The sequence below is a fragment of the Netta rufina genome (assembly GCF_964035555.1).
Source record: "Netta rufina genome assembly, chromosome: 3".
NCBI lineage: Eukaryota > Metazoa > Chordata > Aves > Anseriformes > Anatidae > Netta > Netta rufina.
This window is the reverse complement of record NC_140125.1, coordinates 20,978,739-21,002,079: the sequence shown is the minus strand read 5'-3', so window position 1 is coordinate 21,002,079 and position 23,341 is coordinate 20,978,739. Positions and strand designations below refer to the sequence as shown.

Sequence of the window (23,341 nt, the reverse complement as noted above, 5' to 3'; positions counted from 1 at the left end):
GTGTCATTTATTCTAGGCATCAAAAATATCAGTAAAAATATTTTTAATTACTGTAATAAGAAAGTATGATATTGCTAAAATTTTCTGATTCTGAACTCAAAGTATCATGTGTAAAGCAGACTTTAAGATAAGCAATGAAGTTCCTCTGCTATAATTTAAGGCATTTGGTTGTTAAGGACTGGCTATGTCTTAACTTTATCAATATCTGCACAAGCTTATGTAGTCTCTTGTTGGGTCCCTTCCTCTACTTAAGCTGTGCCATGCTGTGTGGACTAATTAAAGATCCGTGGATCAAACAAAATGAAGGACATGAATCTCAACAGGCTGTGCTACATGGTTCAGCAGAAGCTGAAAATACCTTAAAACTGTAGAACACCCTGCAGCTCAGTGAGGGGACCAAAGCCTCCTCAAACAGGAGTCCAGTGTTGGGAAGCAGGTTCTGTATCATTTTGTCTTTCCTGCTCCCTTGAATGCCCAAAGCATTAGTCACCTATAGCCCCATAAATCTGGAAACATAGGTGTCTGCAGGCTGTTGACGCTTCCTCAAGTTTGCTGATGTCTGTGTACAGATTTTTAAGGACTGTGATTTTAGACTGACACCAAAGATCTTCTGTGAATCAACCCAGAGCAGCAATAACTTCCATGTATTACCCCTACAGTTCCACTCCTCCATCTCAACATGCCAGTGATTTCCTATCACAGTCTATATTATAGTCTTTAAAGGTAAACACCACAGTAAGCTTAAGAGTACTTTAAGGGCAAAACAAAAAAAAGTTTTGGATCTTGCTCTTTGCAGTCATCATTATTGTAGAAAATGTTGGACTGCATCCGATTCTCAATTAATGTTCAACATGTACAGACTCTACAACGTTCTCTGTACCTTTTGCTAGACATTTGGTTACAAGGATGAGCTATACCCTGTGTGTTACACTTGTTGAATTTAGAACAGCAAGCAGCCATCATACTCACAATGAAGGTATCTTCTACTTTGGCAATTCCTTTTCCAAAGATTGTCCCTAGTTGATCTCCAACACCAGCCAAGAGAAAACCAAAGAGAGGAATTCCCAGTAAGGCATAGATGATACAGAATATCTTTCCACCTTGTGTGCGTGGGGAGATGTTTCCAAAGCCTAAATTACAAACAACTTGAGATGCTTAAAAAGAAATTACATATATTACACTTAACATTTTAAAAGGACTGTAGGAACAGAACAGTTGCAAACACATCCTAGGTTAACCATATGATACAGTAAACACCGTGAAAAATCAAATAAAAATGTGTTGTATAATCCTCTTTGAACTAAATTAAAGTGTTGTGCTTTTTTAAAAAAATATTGTGTACATAATATGGAGAAAAAAATTCATTAGAGAAATAAATCTTATATTTTTATATATACACATATACACTAATAAATTATAACTTTCCACATTTAATACATGTAGTTAACACGAATTGGTTAAGTTATGTTTTAGCCTCTGTTTTCTGGAAACATCTATTATTGGACTTTAATTTGCAGGCTGCATTACTCTAAAACAAGATACAATTTTTGGGTGCACTGTGCTTCAAAGCAAAGCAGCCTGAAAGAAACCATTTGGGTGATCAAAATAGGATTCTCTAAATTAAATGGAAGTGCTTACACTCATTAAAGGCTCAGGTTCTTTCACTGTTGCAAACAGCTTTGAGAGACAGTTTACAGCTCAGGACTCTTCTCCATTTGAAAAGTGAAATAATTTTCACCAACCTGTGAAAAAACACACCCTTGATATGCCCATGATACCTCCATTGCTGCTGTTCTACTTTAAATAGAAATCCCAAAATATGAAGACCTTAGACACCACTGTCTTTGAAATGCCCTCAAATATATCATTTAAACATCAGTCCTGGAGATATGTCCAAGGTCGCACTGTTTCATGAGCATCAGTCCTCATTTTAATTCTTTTTTTTTTTCTCTGAAGTCTTGGGGGAGTAGCAGGGCAGTAGTAATAACACATCAGTATTTTTGAAATTATTTCACTTTTCAGCACAACAATGTGCAGTCTGAAGGAGGCCAGAGGGAGAACTTTGCAGAAAAAAAAAGGGATTATTTTCCATGGAGAAATTAAGCAAAAGCTTTTAAAAGAAATTACCATTTTTGTAGAAAAGATATCTTGTGAATAAAAAGCAAAATATTTTAGCAAGTAATTGAGACATTTGTTTATCTTTAATATTAAAATTGCGCGTAAAAGATACTTTTCATATAAACACATAAAACTCGATGAAGATCCCATTTTCCTTTGAAAAAGCTGACAAATTTTATCAGCTCTATTGAGAAAATGCTCATTTTTTTTTTTTTTAAATAGCTTAGTATTCATGCACACCAACCACCGGCTTCTACAAAGCAAAGCACTTTTAATGAATATCTCACCTATAAGTGTTGTGTTTTCTTTTTTTAAAACTATTTTGAGCATATTGGTTTAATATGTATTTTCTTCATGAAACCTATTTATATTACCTTAATTTTTTGTTCTGCTGTTATGTAGGTAAGCTAAACCAAAACTTTTTTCTTTCAGTACACAGGAGACCTACCCCTCAGTTAACCTAACTAAAAAAAAAAAAACATATTTGGAATATATTTTACTCTTAGGTATTTTGCTGTAATATCTGTTTAGAAATAGTAATCATGAGAAAAACAAATGCAACGTTACAATAGAGTTTAGTTACATTACAAATTAAAAAAAGCGAGGAAAATTATGTTGATATTAAAGTTTTCCCAAAATGTTAACTAATACAGTCTCTTAAATACAGTCAGTTAAATATAAGGGACAAAATTACAGGAAACATCATCAATTGAAAGTCGTGGAGTCTTCCACCTTTGTAAATCTTCCCTGCAGTAATATAATGCACAAAAAATGCCTGACTCAGTCAAGTGGAATAAAGTCAGAGGGCCTTTAGTCTAACCTAGCATTCCTCCCTAACCTGGAGCCAGAGGTAAAATTACTGATTGTTATAATTCAGGAAATTTCAGCTCCACTGAGTTCACTCTGTGCGTTCATACACCAAGCAGGAAAGACTCTTGAGTTTTAAAATAAAATTAGCTCATCACCAACCAAAAAGAGACAAACAGATCCAAGCTACTCTGTTTTCATAAATATCTCTGTTTATGCAGCAACAGGAGCTTGAATAGCTGCCAGGGTGTAATTCCTGCAGAGTCTTAATGCAATTCAGAACCTGAGTCTGGATACACCAGATTTATAAAATTCATATTGGGGGATTTGGAAATAGCTCTCCCTTTTCTTGGTTTAAGAACTGTATTCACTAGCTCCACAAAAATGATAGCATAATAGTGACAAAATACCAGCCCAGTGAAGCACAAGCCAAGGAGGCAATTTTACTTACTTTACTTCATAAAGCAAACTGGCAGTTTCCTTGCATCCCACAGCTATTACAGAGATGATTGCTGCTGTGGCATATTTCTCATCTGCTGCTAATCGGTACGAGAACAAGAAGTTCACGTTCAGCTCTATGCATTCTTGCTCTAAATCACAGGCATATTTTGCTTCAGAAAAGGATGGGGACTTTTTTTTTCTACCCTGAAACTGTTGCTTTTCATCGAAAAGCAAATTGTTGCAAGGATTTGCTTTTTGATGAAAATGGCAAATGCTTTTCTTCCATAAATGACATAAAGAAGGTCTAGTGTTATTAGTTAAAAAAAAAAAAAAAAAACTCACAAACACTGCTGGAAAAAAATAACACTCCAGCAGGCAGTACAGTTTATCTCCGGTCAGATGCTCACTGCACACAGTACAAGCCATGGCACTATCATGACAGGACATGTGCTTCAGTGAACTGATCCGCCAAGGGGTTTCCATCACACATTAATCATATTTTCTGGAGTGTCATGTTTCATAACAGTCTGCTGCCACACACCACAGCCTACTTCACGAGTTACACAAATTGTCCTTACATCCTACTCTCTTGGTTTCTTCAGCAAAAAGCTAATCCATCATTTATGTAATGGGAGAGGAAACATTTATATTTCATATGGTTGTTGTAATTCCTGAGGGCTTTGTCTCAGAAAAAAAGTTTAAAAAGTATTATTAATTTCTTAGGAAAATCAGCAGAATGCTGCTGTTGAGTAAAACCAAAGGAAATCTTCACTTCAGGCACTGGGCCACAGGACTGCCACTGTGTACCTTGCACCTCCCCTCCCCACACAGGGCAGGAGCAGCACAGAACAAAGTTTCACCCAAGGTAATGTCAGTACCATTTGCAAGCGGCCCTTCCCAATGCCCCCCCCCCTCACTTCCCTTCCATAACCAGGAGCACAATTTGCCTCCTAGTTTCACCAAATCCCTTTCATGTCTTGCTAAATGCCTAACATGCCTTTAACACCCAAGGGATTTTGTGCATTTAGAATATGCTGTCTCTGACAAGCAGCTGTGGACAAGAAATGCATTTTAAAAAGAGCTTGCCGAATGCTTACGTGAATAAAGAATATAAGTCCATTGTAAATACTTTGCAACTAATTGCTCCATTCGCCAAAATAACATATTCTATGGTTTCAGCTCCACAACTCTTACAGCCCCCAAGATTCAAATGGCAAATTGCTTTTGGGAACCTCAGGAGAGACTTGATGGGAAATATGTATTTTTTTTCCCCCCTCATATCCTCTCTTTTTTAATACACTTCTTCAAGAATGAAGATGTCTAACTTTTCTGTCTGGTATAGATGGACTATTGAGTAGAAATTAGTAACTTTGTGCTAACTTCAAGGGCATTATTGGTTTTGAGCAAAACAGAAAGTGTTTGAAGATTTTTTCCTGTGAGAGACAATAGTTTATATTTCATACAATTGACAAGAGGCACTTTTGTTCAGGTTTAGAAATCAGACTGTCTTTGCATTCTAGCCTTCATAAAAAGTTAGACTGGCAATTGGTTTAAAAAAAAAAATCTAAATTCCTTTTCAAAAAGAGAAAAGATCCTTTTGCTTTGTGGTTCACTGGGATCTCACTCTTTCAGAAAGCTCTTTTAGATCCCCATTTTCAAAGCAGAGATAGAAGAATAGAGACTCCAAATTAATATATTTTAATGGAGAATTCCTGGGCAAAGAAGGGTATCTACTGGAAGTAGTTAGCTACAATTAAGCATTTCTTATGTGAGCGATTACAGGTGCTTTGGGGAGTTCTAGGACTACATTTCACTTGCAAAATTGACTGGAAAAATGTCACCACTTATGTTTCATTAGTATCAAATAGCTCAAGTGGGATTGAAAGGTCTGGGGAAGGTTTTAAACATTTTCTTTCTTAACAAGAAAATGTATATTCAAATGCAAGTAAATGTTTTCCCATTGTTTTTGACATATCTGAGATTACACAAGACATTGTTCACCAGGTAGCGAACAGTGAGAATGATACAGAAATAATGTCACATATTTTGAGATATGAGAAACTGCTCTCAGCTGTAAGCTCAGCTATGTGGGCAATTCATCCAACAGGTTAATATTGAAAGATAAACTCCATGGTAAACATGCACATCCTTAATTACATGAATACAGATTACAGAAACCTGGTACTGCAAAGACTGCACAGACTGAGAAGATGCTGAACTCCTTGCTGCTGAACCATGAGGTCAGATCCAGACAACCTGGCTGCCATGCCCTCAGCTCAAGCTGCCTGGTGGCTGTGCCTGGCACTCATGCAACAGGCAGTGATATTGCCATAGGTTTGCATCCAGCTGGACTACGCAGCTTGATTACAGTGATTACCCTTTTCAAAGGGTGAATGTGTGTTTTGATACTGAATGTCATATTGATTTTAAGAGATCAAAAGACGCTTTTTCCAGGCCCTAAGGAGCTATCTGATAAAATCTTTATGAAAGGTACCTCACTGAATTTCTAGTAGCTAAGACATGTTTATTTATTTTCCCCCATTTGGAGTGCCATTCAGGCTCCAGAGATTAGCATCTAAACATATGCCAGAGTGTCGGTGCCAAGACAAAGATATGCACTTATTCATAGATAGGTATCTCTTTTAGTATAAATAATGGTCATATGTGAGTATAATCAAACAAGAAGGTATTGTGTGTACCCACACTGTCTCTGTGGAAATCTCTGCATATACTGTAGAAAATTCAAAACTGCACCTTCTTGTTCACTGCATGGTAAGTACTGTATTTTTACACCAATCCTCTTTCCTTTCTTCTTTCTAACTCTGCCCTGCTCTCCAAAATATGATACACTGGTGTATGTCCATGTCATACACGTGTATAATTAAAGATATATGTCACATTTTTTATGACTTCGGTAAGTATAGTGTAAGAGAATTTTCAGTCTCCCATGTATATATCCTCATAACATCTTTAGGTAGCTAGAGAACCGATATTCCCCTTTTTCATAAATAGGTAACTGAAGCACAAAGTCCAAAATCCTCCGTAGCATTTAGGTCCCTAATTCACACTGAATCTGTGGATGAGGACAATGCAATGACTCTACAATGACACCAAACTAAGGAAAGTTTAACTTCTAAAATCTGAGAACCTTCACTGAACTTGTTCAAGGCTAACCAGATATCTGTGTGTGACTATGTGCATCTACGGCCTCTCCTTTTTGCTGGGCACAGGCACACATGCATGCACATGTTCATGAGCACAGTGCAAAGTAATCTGAAGGCTGAATAAAGACAAAGACTATTTGTAAGTATGAACACTTGATTGAATGAGATATTAATACACTTGAATAAAAGCATGATGTTTTTATGTTACACACATACATAAATTCCAACAAATGCATGCAGAAGTTACTGTGTCTTAGAGCCACTGCCCACAAGCTGTTTCCTGTGGATCCTTGTTAGGATCATACAGCTAGCTCTCCTCCAAGTTAATTTTCCACACTGAAAATGAAAATACTTTTCTATGCACATAGTTATTGAAGTCACAACCTGAATCCCACTGAAGGAAGCACCCAGTGCAATAACAAAGAGATGCAGGTACTTCTGTTTTAAACTGTGGCCTGTTATAAAACCTCAAATCCATCTTACACGAGTTCAGCATAATTTCTTTACTGGTCACTATAGCTCCTAGAAGCCAGTTCTTCAAATAGCTCTAGCCAGTGATTTGGGAAGGATGTTGTCACACAGTACTGTTATTTCCTTAATATCAGCGTTCAGCACAGCACTTCTTGTGGTATTATTGGATTCCAACCTACAAATTCTGACTTTTAGCACTAGTCCATAATTCTGTGTCACAACAATATCAATCTATCATTTTGAAGGTTCTAATGTTCTGTCTCAAGCCTGGAAAAAAAAAATGGAAAAAATTTCCGTTACCTTTTCAACTATGAAAAATAACAGGAAAACCTAAACTGACATTAATAAAATGTGTAATATTCAAGAATTGACAAAACAGAAGCTAATCTCCTTTCAGTGGTTTCTTTTCATCTGCTTTCTCAGGGAACGGTAATCAAATCAATAAAACTTTTTCAAATAACAGGCTATATATATATTCAAGGGAAGCAAGTTTCCTTCGAGTCAAAGTGTTATGTTTGGGAGCTGAAGGAGCATTGTAAACAAAGTCTCAGTGTTATGAATGCAGAAGCTGCTGCCACATTCAGTAATGCACATACAGTTGCTAAGGCAATTTCTGAAGGAACTGGGTAATAATTGTTAAAAGCCTTTTAAAAACTTAAACATCAGATGCTCTGCCCCCTGGTACAGGTTCCTTATTCATTTAGCTGTCACTTTGCCCAGCAAAGACTTCTGTCCCTTTTCTATTTATTTATTTTTTTTTTTTGTAGTCTGTGTGTTATAACTTGGACCCTTTTTTACCTCTAATTCTTATTTGAGTAAGACTGAATCAGCTTCAAAAGCCCAAAACTCCCACTTATTGTGATTTTTTGTTGCTGTTTTGTCTCTTTTTTCCTTTAGGTGAGATTGCTCCATGGGAATAATGTGTTTGACTAACACAACTGGCAACATAAAATAACATACTTTAAAGAAAAAGTTAATGGCTCACAATGCCATGGAAGTTTTACTACCCACATTTTCTTACCAAGTGTAAACACACAGCAAATGTGATAAAAATAACACTCATTCTGCACTAAAGTCATCAGAAATATCAATGTATTGATAAAATACATTGACACGTGATCCAAAGAAAAACAAAAACTGTGGATTTTTAGATGCACTAACAAAATAATTATAAATAGATAAGTAAGTTTCTGACACTAACTTTAGTGGAAGTCTGAAATACCTTTTTTTTCCTAGAGCTTAGAGCTTTCTTTAATGCCTTTCCTTTTTGTTTCCTACAAGTAGTATGGCAAAAACACATGCAAGTTAAGGACAACAGCAAACATACAGCACTAAATTAAGAGCTAAAATATATAAAGTCTCTACCACTTGCCCTGCCTCTCCAGGAGCACTGCTGTTCCTCATGGTGAGAGTATCCAGTTTCTCTGGTGGAACTGGCTCTGCACCACCAGTTCTCAGCACAGATTCTGCAATCCCACACTGATTTCAGTGAAATCACATATTCAAGACATCTCAAAACAAATTGTTTTGTAGCTTTAAACTGTTCTTCACACAACCTTTTTCATCTTCACAAAGGCTTCATGAGTTCAGTGTTCAAAAACACAAATGTTTTACAATTTTAATTCTGACAGAAAAGATGGGGCATATCTCCTATGTTTATTCTTGCTTATAAACTACAATTACACAGCCCATATATCCAGATCCTTTGCCCTGAGTCACAGAGAGGCAGAGAAATTCTGGGGAAGGGCAAGCAGGCTGGAGGAGACAGAACTGACTCTGATAGTAAGGGGAAAAACCTCTGTTGCACATTATCTAACTACTTCATTGCTTAATCTTAGTAAGGCAGGCAGAAAGAAGGGCTTTTCAAGGTTAAAAAAGGTTAAAATATGTACATACATACATGTAAAGCATACCTATATTGATAGATAAATGCTGTTTTGTTAAGCATCAAATAGCTAGTAATACAAATGCCTTGACACAGATAGCTGTAACATATACCAGTGTAGTAAGAAGAAAAATTCCTCAAATAGCTAAGGTTAAAAAAAGAACATTATCAAATTTCTAAAACAAAAGACTAAATATCTCAATCCATAGATTTACTTTCTTTAAAAAGAAAGAAGTTTTTGTCACTGTGGCTCACCATTTTGAAAATGGTTTGAAAGTGTGAGGTCATTTGTCCTTTGGTTTTCCATTCCCTCAAGTAATCTTTATAATCAGTACTAATATTCAAACGTTAAAGAAAATAACATAAAGAAGGATCCACTATGCATAAGTAACTTCTACTGACTTCACATTTCAGCTTCTAGCTACTTATAGGCTATATTCCTGATTCAGCAAAGTAAGCATGTGCTAAACTTTAAGAATACCTTTAAATTTATCTCTATTCAGCAAGCATTTAAATATTCACACTGTCAGCATATACACCTGCAAAGTTGGACAAATATATATATTTTGTCAAATGAAACGCTTAACAGATTTTTAATTGATTTTCAACAGTGTCGTGATGTGGCAGAAATCAGTTCTGGAAATCATGCTGTCACGAGTTCTCTAATTTCCCAGAATTTCACACTGTATATCAAAAAACTCTTTTGTTATAATGTCATTATCCTAGCAATTGAAGAAAGTGCAATTACAAGACTGCAAAAAATTTAAAATCCTTCAAAGGAGCAAAGACTATTTTTCTTCTTCCATAGCTTGCAATTTTTAGAGACCTTAAGCTATGCAGGTGTGGGTTTTTTCTTCTGCAGTGGGTGTCAGAGCAGAAGGCAGAGGAACCTGGGAATTCTGTGGCTCACCAGCATCCTACCAACCCCCAGCTTAATTTCATGTCTTCACCCAAGCCACTCAGTAAGCTAGCACAGTGGAGAGTCTCATGCAATTCTTTGGAAAAGAGAAGTCCAAAGGTGGAGAAATGTTGAAAATAACAAAGAAATTTATCACAAAAGTTTGCACTTCTAACCAAAAATTCCAAACAGAACAATAATTTCAACCACATGTAAAAAACATTTCTCAGACATTATTTCATTTTTTCTCCTACCACCCAAAACCCTAGGCTAGAATAAAAACAGCTACCGTACAATGAACTGACTCCATAAACAAAGTTCTCTGAGTCCTGCTTGGTCTATGGGATCTGTATTAGTTCCTGAAATCAGGTGTGATCAGGTGTAATACAATCTCAGTTAAACCAAACACACCAGCTAAACCTCTCCAGAAATTGAAGGGGGTGAAAATTTGTTTAAAAAGTGAGAGGAGTTATTTATGACTTATTTTCTTGAGTAAACAGTCCCCATATATTAGGGGTGAAAAACTCTAAGCTATTTATTAAATAAAAAGAAAATCAAAAGGAAAATAACTGGAGAACTTAGCTAAAAGAAATCATCTCAAATGTATAGTGCTCCTCTCCCTCACAACTGCAAGGCATAAGGCACAACCTTCTTCTTCCACAGCCTTCCCAAAATGCCTCCAGGTATTCTCTGACCTTGGTCTCCACAAGTGAGAAGGAGCTATAAGCCTTATGTCTTATTTAAATCCCAACTACATGTGGGCATTTCACACCCTGCAGGGTGAAGCCCTTTGGTGTCCACCAAGCCATATGAAAGTACAAGATGACTCAGGAAAGATACAGAGAAAAATGAAGTCTTGGAGTGCATCACTGCTGCCAAACAAAGTGGAGCTGGAAAAGGAAAGAGACATCACTTTGGGGGAGCACATCTACTGTCATTCAATATAAATAAAAGTTTCAGACTTAATGGATTCAGGTTTGATCTAGTTCCTACTTTGGGCAAGCCTCTTCACCCATATGTCAGTTTTAAAACACAAAAGCATCAATTTACTTTTTTTGCTGTCTCCTCTTAAGTGTCAGTACATCTTGTAAAAACAATATCTTCCTTTTCATCAAAGGCACGATACATCTTTGAACTGAACGACAAGAAAAAACATTTCCTGAATAAAATAATACTGTGTTTCTCCCTATAAAACATTAAAGCCTATAGAGATATGAACAGCACAGCAGCTATGCAATCTAAGAACAGTAAATCCTAATGACTTTTAATAGCACTACTCCTGGTATGAGAAAAAGTTACTTTCATTACAGTATATCCTATGACCTTATTAAACCTTAAAAATCAAAGAAGTAAGGTGGAGGTAGAGGAGTAATATTTTTAACAGTATTTCTGCAGATAATATGGATTGATTTTTTTCCTCTATTTTTATTATAGCACTCAAATGCATTGCAAAAGAGAACATAACTCTTAGCCTCACTAAAGGTCCACACTACTCCATTACTACCAGCTCGGACTCATCCTTAATTGTAGGAAAAGTTTCATTAATGTTTTAGTTGCTGTGAATTCCATTATTAGTCACTCCAGTTTGAAACAGTAAATATGCATGTAATCTAAAATTCCTTCTGCTACGTTTAAGGAAAAATCCTGTACATAAAAATAAGTCTACATTAATTATCCTTAAATTTATTTTCTAATATAATATTAGTCAGAAAATTTTTAGACTTTTACTATTTTGCATCAGTGTTCATGATCAGTCTTTGGATATCTGAATCAGTGTCTTTTAGAACACTTAAATCATTTACATATATAGCTTTTGTTCACACTATTATTTAGAAAATTACTGTTGTTTGCAAGCATTTCCATCCCGAATAAGTATTTGTGATTATTCCACATATTATCCTGATGGGATAATGTGAAAACCCAGATATAAGATATCTAGGTTAATACTCTTGTATTACTCATCACACTTTTGTCTGTTCCTTCCAAAGGTTTCAGTATTTATTTAGGAATATATCACTCTGAAGAATCACACCAACATAACCAAAACTATTGATGCTGAATAGTTTATAACAAGAGAAATGCTGCATAATGGTTTCTTCTTTTTTTTTTTTTTTTTTTTTTTTGATAAATAAACAGTAGCAGCTAATAAGCATGTTTGCAGAAACCTGCAGAACCACACAAACTCGGAAACAAAGCATAGAATAAATGCACTTTTCCCTTATCCATATTACTTACTTTTCACTTATTCTGAATAAGGAAACTAAAGTAGTTTGTGTCCAAATATGTTAGCAAAATAAATTGCCTCCTTTTTAATTTAATATAGAAGTATCATTGCAAAGGTTAGTACCCATAAAATATGTCATGTTCCAGCTGCCTCTGCTAGCAAGATCTCATTTGCTAAAGCAACCAGAGTGAAACCTAACTTGGAAATCAAGGAAAGTTTATAAGTCTATCTAAAGAGCTTAAATTCATTTGTTTCCACTACAATTAGATGATTCCACTACACACTATTCATTCAAAAGAGCACCATAATCCTCCAAATTTAACAAGCTAATTACTTGTTACAAAGTTAATTATTATTAACTGAAGTCTAAAGATTGTCTTGCTTTAACCAGGACCTCTTTCCCAGGACTAGAAATGCTTGTGAGAGCAATCTGTGTCTGTTTGCTGTGTCACAGCTTCATCTGTAGGCACAAAAACGGAAAACAAATTGCTTGTTGCTATTCTGTTTTTCCAGCATAGTTTTGTGACTTGTGAGAAAAAACTATCACATGAATTCTTTGTTTACACATACCATGAATAGATGAAAGTTATCATATGTCTATCCACATCACCAAGACTCACAAGACTTTGAGTCTTTAAGTGATCATGTACAAATGTGTTTTGTTTTTTTTTTTTTTAATCACCCAGCATACTAAAACAAATCTTTAGAACTCTTAACCTGCCAGTAATGAAATCCCCACTGCACCCCAGGTGTTAAAGCTGCAGTCAAAGGACTTATACACCAGCCATTTTTTCCACACACAAAAAAAAAAAAAGACTAAAAGATTAGCTGCCTGTGTTTCTGTGATCCAATAAACATCAGCTCCAACAAGAAGGATGAAACTCTAGGACCTAGGGATTTTCCGTACTATAGTTCCTGAAATCAGTATAGAGTATTTTAGCATTCTAAGCATAACAGAAAATGCATTTCCGCCACTCAGACAGCAAGAATTATAAATCAATGAATGACACTCACTGTTCTTCCAGATGGAACCGTTGGCAATTTAGATTATTTAGTATCTAAATACTACAGCACTACATACATTAAAATGTATTAAAATGATAAATAGACTAGAAATGTTTTTAAAACAGTTCTATGCAATTTGAGTGTCCTCTTAGTTCTACGGTTTAGAATGGTGAAACCAGATGAAAGGTTGCAACAGAAATAACTTCTTAATGAAATGCCTACAGGTGAAACTCATTCTCAAAAGAAATACCATTCCCAATTGCATTTTCCTAGTAGAATAAAGTGTTTATGCATGCCTCCCAAAGTCACAGAAGCAGAGTTGAGTGGGACAATGCTCTCTCTAATTGGAATAACCATTATGAACATATGTAGGGTTGGGGCTGTCATGCAGGCAGGCTCACAAAACACAGAATGCACAAATATTCTTCATAACTGTAACCTATTCTTTCCATGCCACCTATTACACTCATGTAATGTCATAACAAAATTAAGTGCAACAGATGTGTCTTCACTTCAAAAAAATTACTTCAGACAATGGTACTAAATCAAACTGCTCCAGTAATGCAATAACTGATACTTTTATGAATTCATATTAGTGTGTTTATTTAGTTAAAGAAACACCATTCCAAAAAGATATTAAGACTAAGCTTTAACACTTCTGCCTTTATGATCCACATATATTGTGCAAAAATACACACAAAAAGAATAACAAACAGACAAAATCATGACTCTGCCCACCAAGAGACAGTCTCATACTTGTGGAATTGAAAAAAGTGAATTGTAATCAGATTTTAAAAGCAGGATCCTCAACATGGGTAGATAATAGTGCATGAATATCATACAATGTTGTTCATGAAATATATGAATCACCTTCCTTATCTTGAGAAGAGTTTCCCAGTTAAAAAGCATCAATTCTGAGAATAACCATAAGTACAATACTATCACAACTTTGTACAGATAATCTCAAGGGTAAATTATTTTCCTTGTGATAAGCATATTTTCAGATAGTTATATGAACAATAAAAAAGGGGGGGGGGGGGGGGAAGGACCATTTTAACTACATATTTTGCAGGTTATATTGATCCATAAAATTACAAAATCTGTAATGCCAATCCAATTTTCCTCCTAGCATAGAGCACACTGTGAACTGGAAATAGCTGTGTTCAATATTATAGAGAGAATAATTGGCTCTACATACCACAATTCTTTCCCTGCACATCTTTTAAAAAAATCTACTGCATATGACTAAGCCACTTGATGCTACTTCTTCCATCCTGAACAATAGCCTCCAGATGCTCATTTTCATCTATCAGAAGAACTGCAAAAAAAGAATTGTAAATCTAATGTCTGCAGTGGAGAAATCCAATCTGTCCTTAACAGATGCTGGCATGGAGTTTTTCAGTGAAACCTCTTTTCAGCTGAAAACCACATTGGTGCCTCAGCTGTGTCATACAGCCCTGTGCTCATAAACTGCTGGTAAACACTACAGAGCTCTAATGAACATGTAGTGCATGACCAGCCTTTTCTACAGCATTATTATTATAATTTCAACAAACTGATAATCTAGAAACTTGAACACTCAAATGACCACTCAGTTGAACAATTTAGCCTTGGAAATACACATAGCTGATGCTACACAAATGTTGATGTTACACATACAAATATCCTCAGAAGAAGAAGTTTTCTCTAATCATATCTTCTTTGCATACTACAACGTTTAGTCAGCAACAAGAACAAAAAAGAGAAATGTGTTTTCTTATTAGGCACTGGTGTTTTAGGGTGCAGTGTACCGTTACCCCCTGTAACAGGGGTGAAAAATATGGGAAACCTGTGCAAGTGAGAAAGGAATGAAGAATGTCCAAATCAAATGTTTAGGATTGGACAAAAAAGTTGCACACTCCTCAAAGTGGCTAATGTTTCTCTTTTATTGTCTCCCTCCTTTTAACCCCTACCAGTCTCAAGCTGATTTACAAATAAAAATCTCCTTGCAAAAATATTGTCATACGTTTGTTTAGCTTAACATATGAAAAATTCAGTAGAGCTCCAAACTGTCCAAACTCTGGCCTTTGGACAGTACTGTAATAAAATTAAGAATGTTAAGTAATAACGTTTCTTCCCCTAAGCATGTTGATGAACAGAGTCAGCTACTTTAGATTACTCCATGTTTTTCATGCTCAGGAAAGAAAATTGGACACTCTGCTAACTTCGCTTCTCTTCCTCAGGGAGGCCACACCAAATGCATTTTTTTTTCCCCACTGTTATTCTAAGAAGGCACAAAGGACAGTCCTGGGCCACTCACCTTCCTGTGATTTTACCATCAACATTTCTGTTTCTGGCTTCAGTTACCACCACCCTTGCGCCACATGGTACTAGCTAACATGGAAGAGGAAACAACATCATTTAGACAAGTCTCGGGGAAGTCCTGGCTGAGGAGGCTTGAAAGAAGGGAGAATGCAAAGGGCAGAAAGAATAGAGGCAGAAGTTTTTCATCCAAGGTTAATAAGTAAACTTTCTTTCATGTGCCCCCACTTCACCTTTACATCATCATGTTCATGCAGAGAAGCTTCTGCATGAACAAAAAGTTGTTAGCATGCGCTTATCAGCGGATACGGACAGTAGGTCCCCAGGTAAAGCCACATAATGCTTGTTGAGATGCCAATGCATATATGTATTTAAAAGACCATGATGCAAATACATGTGTAAACATACATTTATACCTTAAAAAAATTTGTATTATTTGTGCAGTAAGAAAATTTTAAAAAGCTTACTGCATACAGGTTTTGTTATACAGTTCTTCTTATCAAATGGCTGAGCCCTGGTATTGTAGCCAAATACCAGGAAATCTTCATATTCTTACATAGAAAACACATCCTTGTGGAGGTCTTTTGCTGTTCCAGTGAAGTTATTTTAATTCCCAATAGCTCTAAGCAAGCTGGGATAAATTATGGGAACACCTGTTCCCATACACTGCCCTACAACATAAAAACTGCCATACAACATAACATCTCGCTCACTCTTAAAACAAGTGATGGAAAATCCCTGAAACCTGCCAATGCAAAAGTACCTTCAAAGGTTGGGCTAGAAGCCTACCTGCGTTGTTAGCTAGGGCAGCATATGCAGCACTCAAAGCACCACAAAGGTCTCAACACAGCATCTCTGCTCTACACCAAGTCATTGGCTTTAGGGGATAACGTCTAAAATACAACAAACATGGGTAGCAACTGCACCATAAGTGAAGTATATGATAGCTGATCATTGAATTCACATGCTTGGTGGAGACTGAAAGCCTCTAACTCAATAGAAATATACAATTTCTATGAAAAATAGAATTCTGACATGTAAATGAAAGGATAAAGAGGGGCAGTGAGCATTGAGGCAGTATTAAGGTATACTCATCTAATACCTAAAAGAAAAATAGAATGGCACTGATTTGAAGAAACATTTAAGACTAACTTTGTTAGTTACTAAGAGTAACTTAGAGATAGTTTCAGTAAAACCACTTTTATATTGGATCCTGGAAGTATTCACCAGATTGAAGGATTTTGTTTAATATTATTTTTTCTAATGTATTTATATTGATTTGTATTAATATTAAAGGCTGACTCACAGGAAACACAAAATGACATGAGTACAGAATGCATACACCACTAACAAGGGAAAAAAAGATTTTCCACAAGAGTGGAAAAATCTGGGACTTGACATCACTGAACTAGCAAATACCAAATCCACTGGAAACACCAAGCACAACTTGTCTTCTCCTGCCCTCAACAACATCACTCCTCCATGAGAGCTCACCACACAAAAGTTCCTCACAGTCTTGAAGTCAGGCATATGCAGAAGTGTTTGTAGACTTAGGACCTAGTATTTTAACACATTTCATACTTCTTTTTTTTTAATGTTCATGGTTGGATATGATTCCATCTGATTACTACTGATTTACTAACTGTATGTGTCAATATGGTCAAGTCTCCTTTTCTGCCTGGAATCTTGTGATTTTAAGTTCCCCTATAAGTTTGTGGCTTAGTGTTTAGTCATAATGCTAGTGATAGCTCCATATGCAATATATTATACATGACAAATTTATTACTAGTAGCTGACAACTAGAACAGATCAAAAACTAAGTGCTTTAAAAATGCTTCATGATAAAAAGAAGCATCTCCAAATGGTGCCAACAACCATCTCAAAGCCCCATTCAGATGCTGGTCACAGTCCTTCATGTCGAGGTGTTCTGTTAGTTCTGTGGTTACTTTTCCAGGTGAGGTCAGGCAAAGGGTGGATGGGAAAGAGGCCAAGAAAAGCAGGTGGTGATGAACACAAGATGAAAAGGTTGCAAGAAAAAGAGAGAAGGGGGGAATGTTGGAAAAAACACTGAATACAGGATGAAGAGCACCTGCCTGAGCTTCCAGACAACTTAGAGGGAACATCCCAGTTTTGATGCTCGTGGTGGGTGTCTCTCCTTCACAATTTCTCCAAAGGCCACGTGGCAGGGAGAGGCATAGCACATCCTCAGAGCTGGAACATGCTTTGCACTATTCTGCATCCAGTGGTCCTTCATCAATAAAGTATTCTCTATCCCAGCTGCTTTTCCAGCTTCCCCTGCTATGGTTATTTTGGTGCCTGTTAATGAGCAGATCTCTGTGGGAGCATTTCCATGGAGGTCTGCAAAGTTGCCATCCTGTCTCTGCGTGACTACTTAGTGACATGCTGTTCTAACAAGCATCTGGTCTTCCAAGAGCTTTCATGTCTTCCAGGAGCTTTCAATACCTCATTCTTCTATCCCAGCATCATAGAGATGTGCTCTAAGTAGAACACAAAAATTTATCTTCTGAAAACCCCTGAACTTTATGGATGTATATGAGAATGAGAATATAGTACTAACCTTACAGCCAGCACATGAACCATCTTAAAATTGCAGGAGTGGTTGGCCAGCCAGTGATGAGCCATTTATTGCTCTTCTGAAACTCATCACAGCTTCTGTCCTCAGAAAAGACATTCTGATCACTGCTGGCAGGGTGCTTGCATGGACAATGTTAGACACAGACATATATGCACACACAGGAGTCAAAAAGCACCACAGTGTAAAGCTATCAGTTCAAAAAGTGTGAGCTCATTCATCTCAAATTCTAATATAGAACTTCTTAATGATAACAAGACCTGAATATGGGTCTCATCATTTTGATGATGTGTTTTGTTGCTAGTTCTAGGGGAAAGCTGTCCTGGTTCTTTCTCTGCTTCCCACCTTTATTGCCCTTTCATGGCTGCAGAGCACATGACAGGGCTTGCTCAGCCAGCCAGAGTCTGAAGAAGGGATGTTTCTGCTGTGGAAACTGATGCAATACAAATAGATTTGATTGACAAATAATTTTGACTGCTTCATTACATTTTATGAATCATCTCTCAACTTACTTTTTCTAAACCTGTTCTCTTGATTTCAAGATTTCATGAAAATGATTGTTTCAAATTCATCCCTGTAAATTACCACTCACAGAAAAATATTGGATAGCCACTAAGGTTGAGATGCCGTAAACATTAAACTTGGTTAAAAAAAAAAGTTGAGTGGCACAGATGCGAGTCTGTCTGCACTTACACTGCCAGCGTTATACTTGACCATCATTTGTATGATGATTCAGCAGCATACCATTCCAGAAATCTCATTTTTAAAATTAAGAAAGAATAATGAACTTTTAAATGTTTTACTATGAGAGTGTGGACATGAGTCTCTGAACATCTGCAACATGGTTCAAACATTTCCTAGAAGGGCATAATAATAGTACTTTTATAGTCAATGATACAAGAACATAGTGGGATAAGGTGATAGGAAAAGGTAATGATCGTTAGTAGAGTACCTGATAGAATTAGAAAAACAACAGTATTCAGGGTAAATGAAACATTCCCCTGCTATGCTTCAAAAGCTTATCTGTACTTCCAGTTATTTTGAGTGGCTCTAGTAAGATACTCCCTTTCCCTACGAATCCTACTTCTTTTTACAGAAGAGTAGTCACACATTACTGAATTCTACTAAATTTCATGAAACAAAAAGTTGAATTTAAGATTGTAAATTATCATTTCTATTATAAGCTCAAATACTCAGTCTTGGAGTTCGATATATCTGCCAACTGCGGTTCCTGCAATCTTGCTCTTCAAGTGGAACATGGTCCTCGGTCTCTGCAACATACTCATGTTCTTTCATACCAAAGAAATGTACTGCACAAAGTTCCAGACAAATTTATACTGTACCCTTGGACACAAGGTTCTGTTTTGCTTGCTCAGTAATAAATCTGTCCATGTAAACATCTGTTGCTCCTGCAAATATGGCAACAAAAATAAATATTTAAATATTTTGACCCATATACTAACCCTAAATGAATTGTTTTAGTAGAAGTATACAGATTTTTTTCCCCTTTTTTTATGCTAGACCTACCAAAACCACTCCATTGGTAATATGACAGCTTCAGAAATTCATGTATTTCACATGACATCTTTAATCTTTGCATTTCAGCATCTTCATTCTCATCCAACTCTATTAATACTAATATTCCTCTAGTAATAATTGCTCAATTAATGTGTGGATTTTTGACAACACCGATTAATATCTTCTTCAGTTACTGTTGCAGAACCACACTGGCTACTGCTCCTTTCATCCAATCATGAGAAAAACATAGCTTGAAGATTGTGGGAATAAAAACACAGAATAAAGAGTACAGAATAATGACTGCTCCAAATCTGCACTGACTTATAGTAGACAAAGGGGACTACCAGTTTAGCTGAATATCAAATCTATGTTTCATATTTGCACACATGAAAATTCTGAAGAATTTAACAGCAATTACTAATTAGCAGTCAAAAGTTCAGAGAAGAAAAGGGTGATTATTTTGCATGTGATGCTTGCAAGTGCAGACTTAAAAGCTATTTACCAGGATGAACAATATATTAATCTGTCATAAGTCATTACAAATTTATAGATCTCTCTTCACACAGATAATCTACAAATCACCTTACAGCAAAATACAGTATTTCAGACAAATGCAAAACTAAATTACTTTTTTATGTAGCCTAAGAAAATACCACTTCAGGGCTCAGTTGAAGCTCAGTAAATCCCATAATGAGACACCAAAAAATTAAAATTTCTCAGTCTTGACAGTGTATAATGGAGCAGTGAATTGGATAATGGACTCTTATTCTGGTAAGCACATTTTCTCTGGCCAGAGCTTAACCAGACAGTAGACAGACATGTGGCCAGAGAGGTTCTCTGTTCTCAAGCTGTTGAATTACACTTTCCAATTACACAGTCCAGTGTGTGGAGCAAAGTTTACACCCCCTAACATATCTCCTCTCACATTCACCATCCTTTTTTATATCAGGGAAAGAACAGAGCAAGCCATGGAGCAGAAGTTTCTTTGCCCCCACCAGGAGCACTGCCACAGGTCTGGTGTCCTAGCACTAACTGAGTTCTAGCAAATATATTTCCCTGAAGCCATTTCTCCAAGCAGCTCTCAAAGCTGTCCACCAAGAGCCAAAATGCTGGGTTTTGCAAATCTTTTTTTTTTCTGATCAGAGTGAAGCTTATCAATCTGTGGTATAATAAAAGCACAAATTGCTATCTTCAGATCAGTTTCAAGAAGAGAAAAGGTTTAACCAAATAATGACACTGGTGGATTTGAAACAGCATTTGGTGACACCAGATGTGTTTCAGCAAATTTATGTCAAAATCTAAAATTAGACTCAGACTACCAAACTGCTATGGTCAAACTGCTATGATGTTAGAGTGTGTGCCAACAATATGTTATCAAAGAACTTTCTAAGCTAACAAAATTATGGATGTTATTTCCTATGGGGAATAGCTCAAAGGCCATGGAAATATCAGCTACTTAAAAAGCAAAGTTAGAGGCTCTAATGGCCTCCACCTTCGCTTTCCCTTATTTAAGTAAAAGATTATCAAGATTAAAAGATTCACTACTACATTGAAAAAATAGATTTCAGTCTTCTTAAATTAGTCTGCTTCTTGAAACATTGTTCAACTACCACATAAAATTAGATAAAGAATCTGTACTTCTAACTTACACAATCTCAGGGATCTTTGATATACGAATTTTTCTTGATTCCAGAACTAAATTTAGCAATTTTAGCTGTATATTGTAAAACATGTCCTTAATGTGTCATCAATTAAACTGAGCAATACAGCTACTTGGGATACTCCATCGTGTTGTTACTACTGCTTCAAAGAGCTTGTGATCCAAATAAGCAAGACAGACATATGAGCAGAGCAGCAAAGGGATCCAAACAACTGATGGCAAGCACCATGCTGTTTTCTCAATCATTTGTTTTCTGTGATGGATCACACAGCAAAAATAGTCAAAGGCCTGCAAACAAAGGTCATCCAACCATGTTTCCCCTGAAAACTGTTTTGTGCCGTATTAACCAAAGAATGCTAGTAAACCGAGCAGGTCATGACTAACATATGACCCAATGATATAAATGATGGAAGCATGCAAAAATTACAGGTCAACAAATAAATCTCACTATGCCTAATTCTGGGAGTTGAGGAGGAGAAAAAAAATATATTCTGACTTTGGACAAAAAGCAGCAGCAACTGTAGATGAGCAAAAAGTTTCCTTCCAATGCAGTCTTTTCAGATGGTAAACTTTTATATGGGTCAACAAATTACTAAGATTTAATAGAAACCATCTTTTTTGTTGTTTCAATTTTTTAAAAGAAAGCTCTCATGAACTAAAATAAGTTGTACAACTAATCCCAATGATAGAAAAGAGTTTGTCAGCCTGACAAGTAGCAAGTGGCACCAGGCTATTCCTGAGAAGTATTTAATTCAGATTACATGCCTGGAGAAAGGAAGAGAGATGAAAAAATCTATATAGCAACAGGTGATGACAGCAAGTAAATAATTATTCAGGAGTTGGAGTCTGGCCATCAGAGAGGAGAGAAAACCCAAGTGACATGCCTAACTCTAGTTACAGTTTCAGGCATCTTCATGGCATGCTGGGAGATAAGAAAAGCAGTGTTTTCAAATAACGTTGTCCTTAACCAGATCTAGTCTTAATACTTGATACCTAAACATGTTTTATAGAAAAGAATAGCAAATTCTGTGGGGAAAAAAAAAAAAGTAGTTATACTCAAAGCTTAAGAAAAACAGTTTTGATGGATTTTGTAAAGTATTTTAATTCTTGAGATTTGAGCTATTTTTCCTATTCAGATTGCTTGTTAATTTCTATTTATCTAAATATGAAATTAATATGCCCATACCCACAGTATCTGAGCATAGTGAATTACTGATTACAGATGGACAACTGGTTTTGAGTAAAGATCACTGTAGGTGAGAGAGGCCTCACTGTGACTGTGATTACCACCAAATTCCTGTTTGCCAAGTAAGACTTGAATTTACACAGTTTGTGCGGTTGCTATGAAACGTTCACAGTAAAGATGTCTATATGAAGTAATCTCTTCTCTTTAATTATTCTTGTCTTTTTCCAGCCCCTGGGTAACAGTCCAGCAAAATACATCAGAATCCCACACAAGTGGGAGAAAAGCAAGAAAAGCACATCTTTAGTGAAACCACAATGGTGAAACTGTCTGTAGATTTGTCCCCACAAAACCAAAATGCAAAAGGTACACTTATTAATATCAAAGAATACCGCTGGCTGCTTCTTTTCAAAAAAAAAAAAAAAAAAAAAAAAAAGCTAAAAATAAAAATAAAAACCACCAATCAGACTGCCTTAGCTAGAACTAAACAGGTAGGTTAACCAGAAGGAGATTATGATATTCATCATCTTCATATGTAAGCCCAAACTAAAATTTTAATCACCAGTACTCACACATGAATGTCTCAAGAAAAAAAAAAATCATACACATATATCATATGTTTTACAGGCTAACAGTTCTACTACCCCACATATTTATTTATTATTAGCTACTATGTAGAAGACAGCTGTCTTTCCTTTAGCCTACATCACCCCTTTTCTCACACCTGGAAAAGCATTGAAGCATTCATTGGTCAAACTCAGCATGACCAGGACTTTTCTGTGTTGTCACCTAAACCTTACATTCCATGAGTCCTTTTTATCACCCGCTTTACTACCAAATATCTGTTCCTCCCAAATGAAAAGAATGAAGTCTTCAGAAAATAACTTTGGTACTCAATTATACTTTCATTAGCTGTTTAAATCAGTTTTCAACACATTTTATCCTCTTTATCTGAAAGATTGCACATGCAGATTATATTCATATTAATGTAGAAATAAAACTGTACTGCTGAAAAATATGGATTTTAAACCCACACTGAGACGTGAGCAAATCAAGCCTGCAGCACCCTGGAA

General features: G+C 36.1%; 1 protein-coding gene across 1 annotated transcript in view; it reads right to left on the bottom strand.

Annotated features, from left to right (window-relative positions):
- The window catches only part of KCNK2 (potassium two pore domain channel subfamily K member 2), a gene marked incomplete at its 5' end in the record, with an annotated part of 105,889 nt that overhangs the window by 28,168 nt on the left and 54,380 nt on the right, over window positions 1-23,341 (bottom strand). The window contains one exon of the mRNA XM_084284027.1: window positions 970-1,130. Within this exon, the coding sequence (XP_084140153.1) occupies window positions 970-1,130 (161 nt within the window). The remainder of the gene's footprint in view (window positions 1-969; window positions 1,131-23,341) is intronic.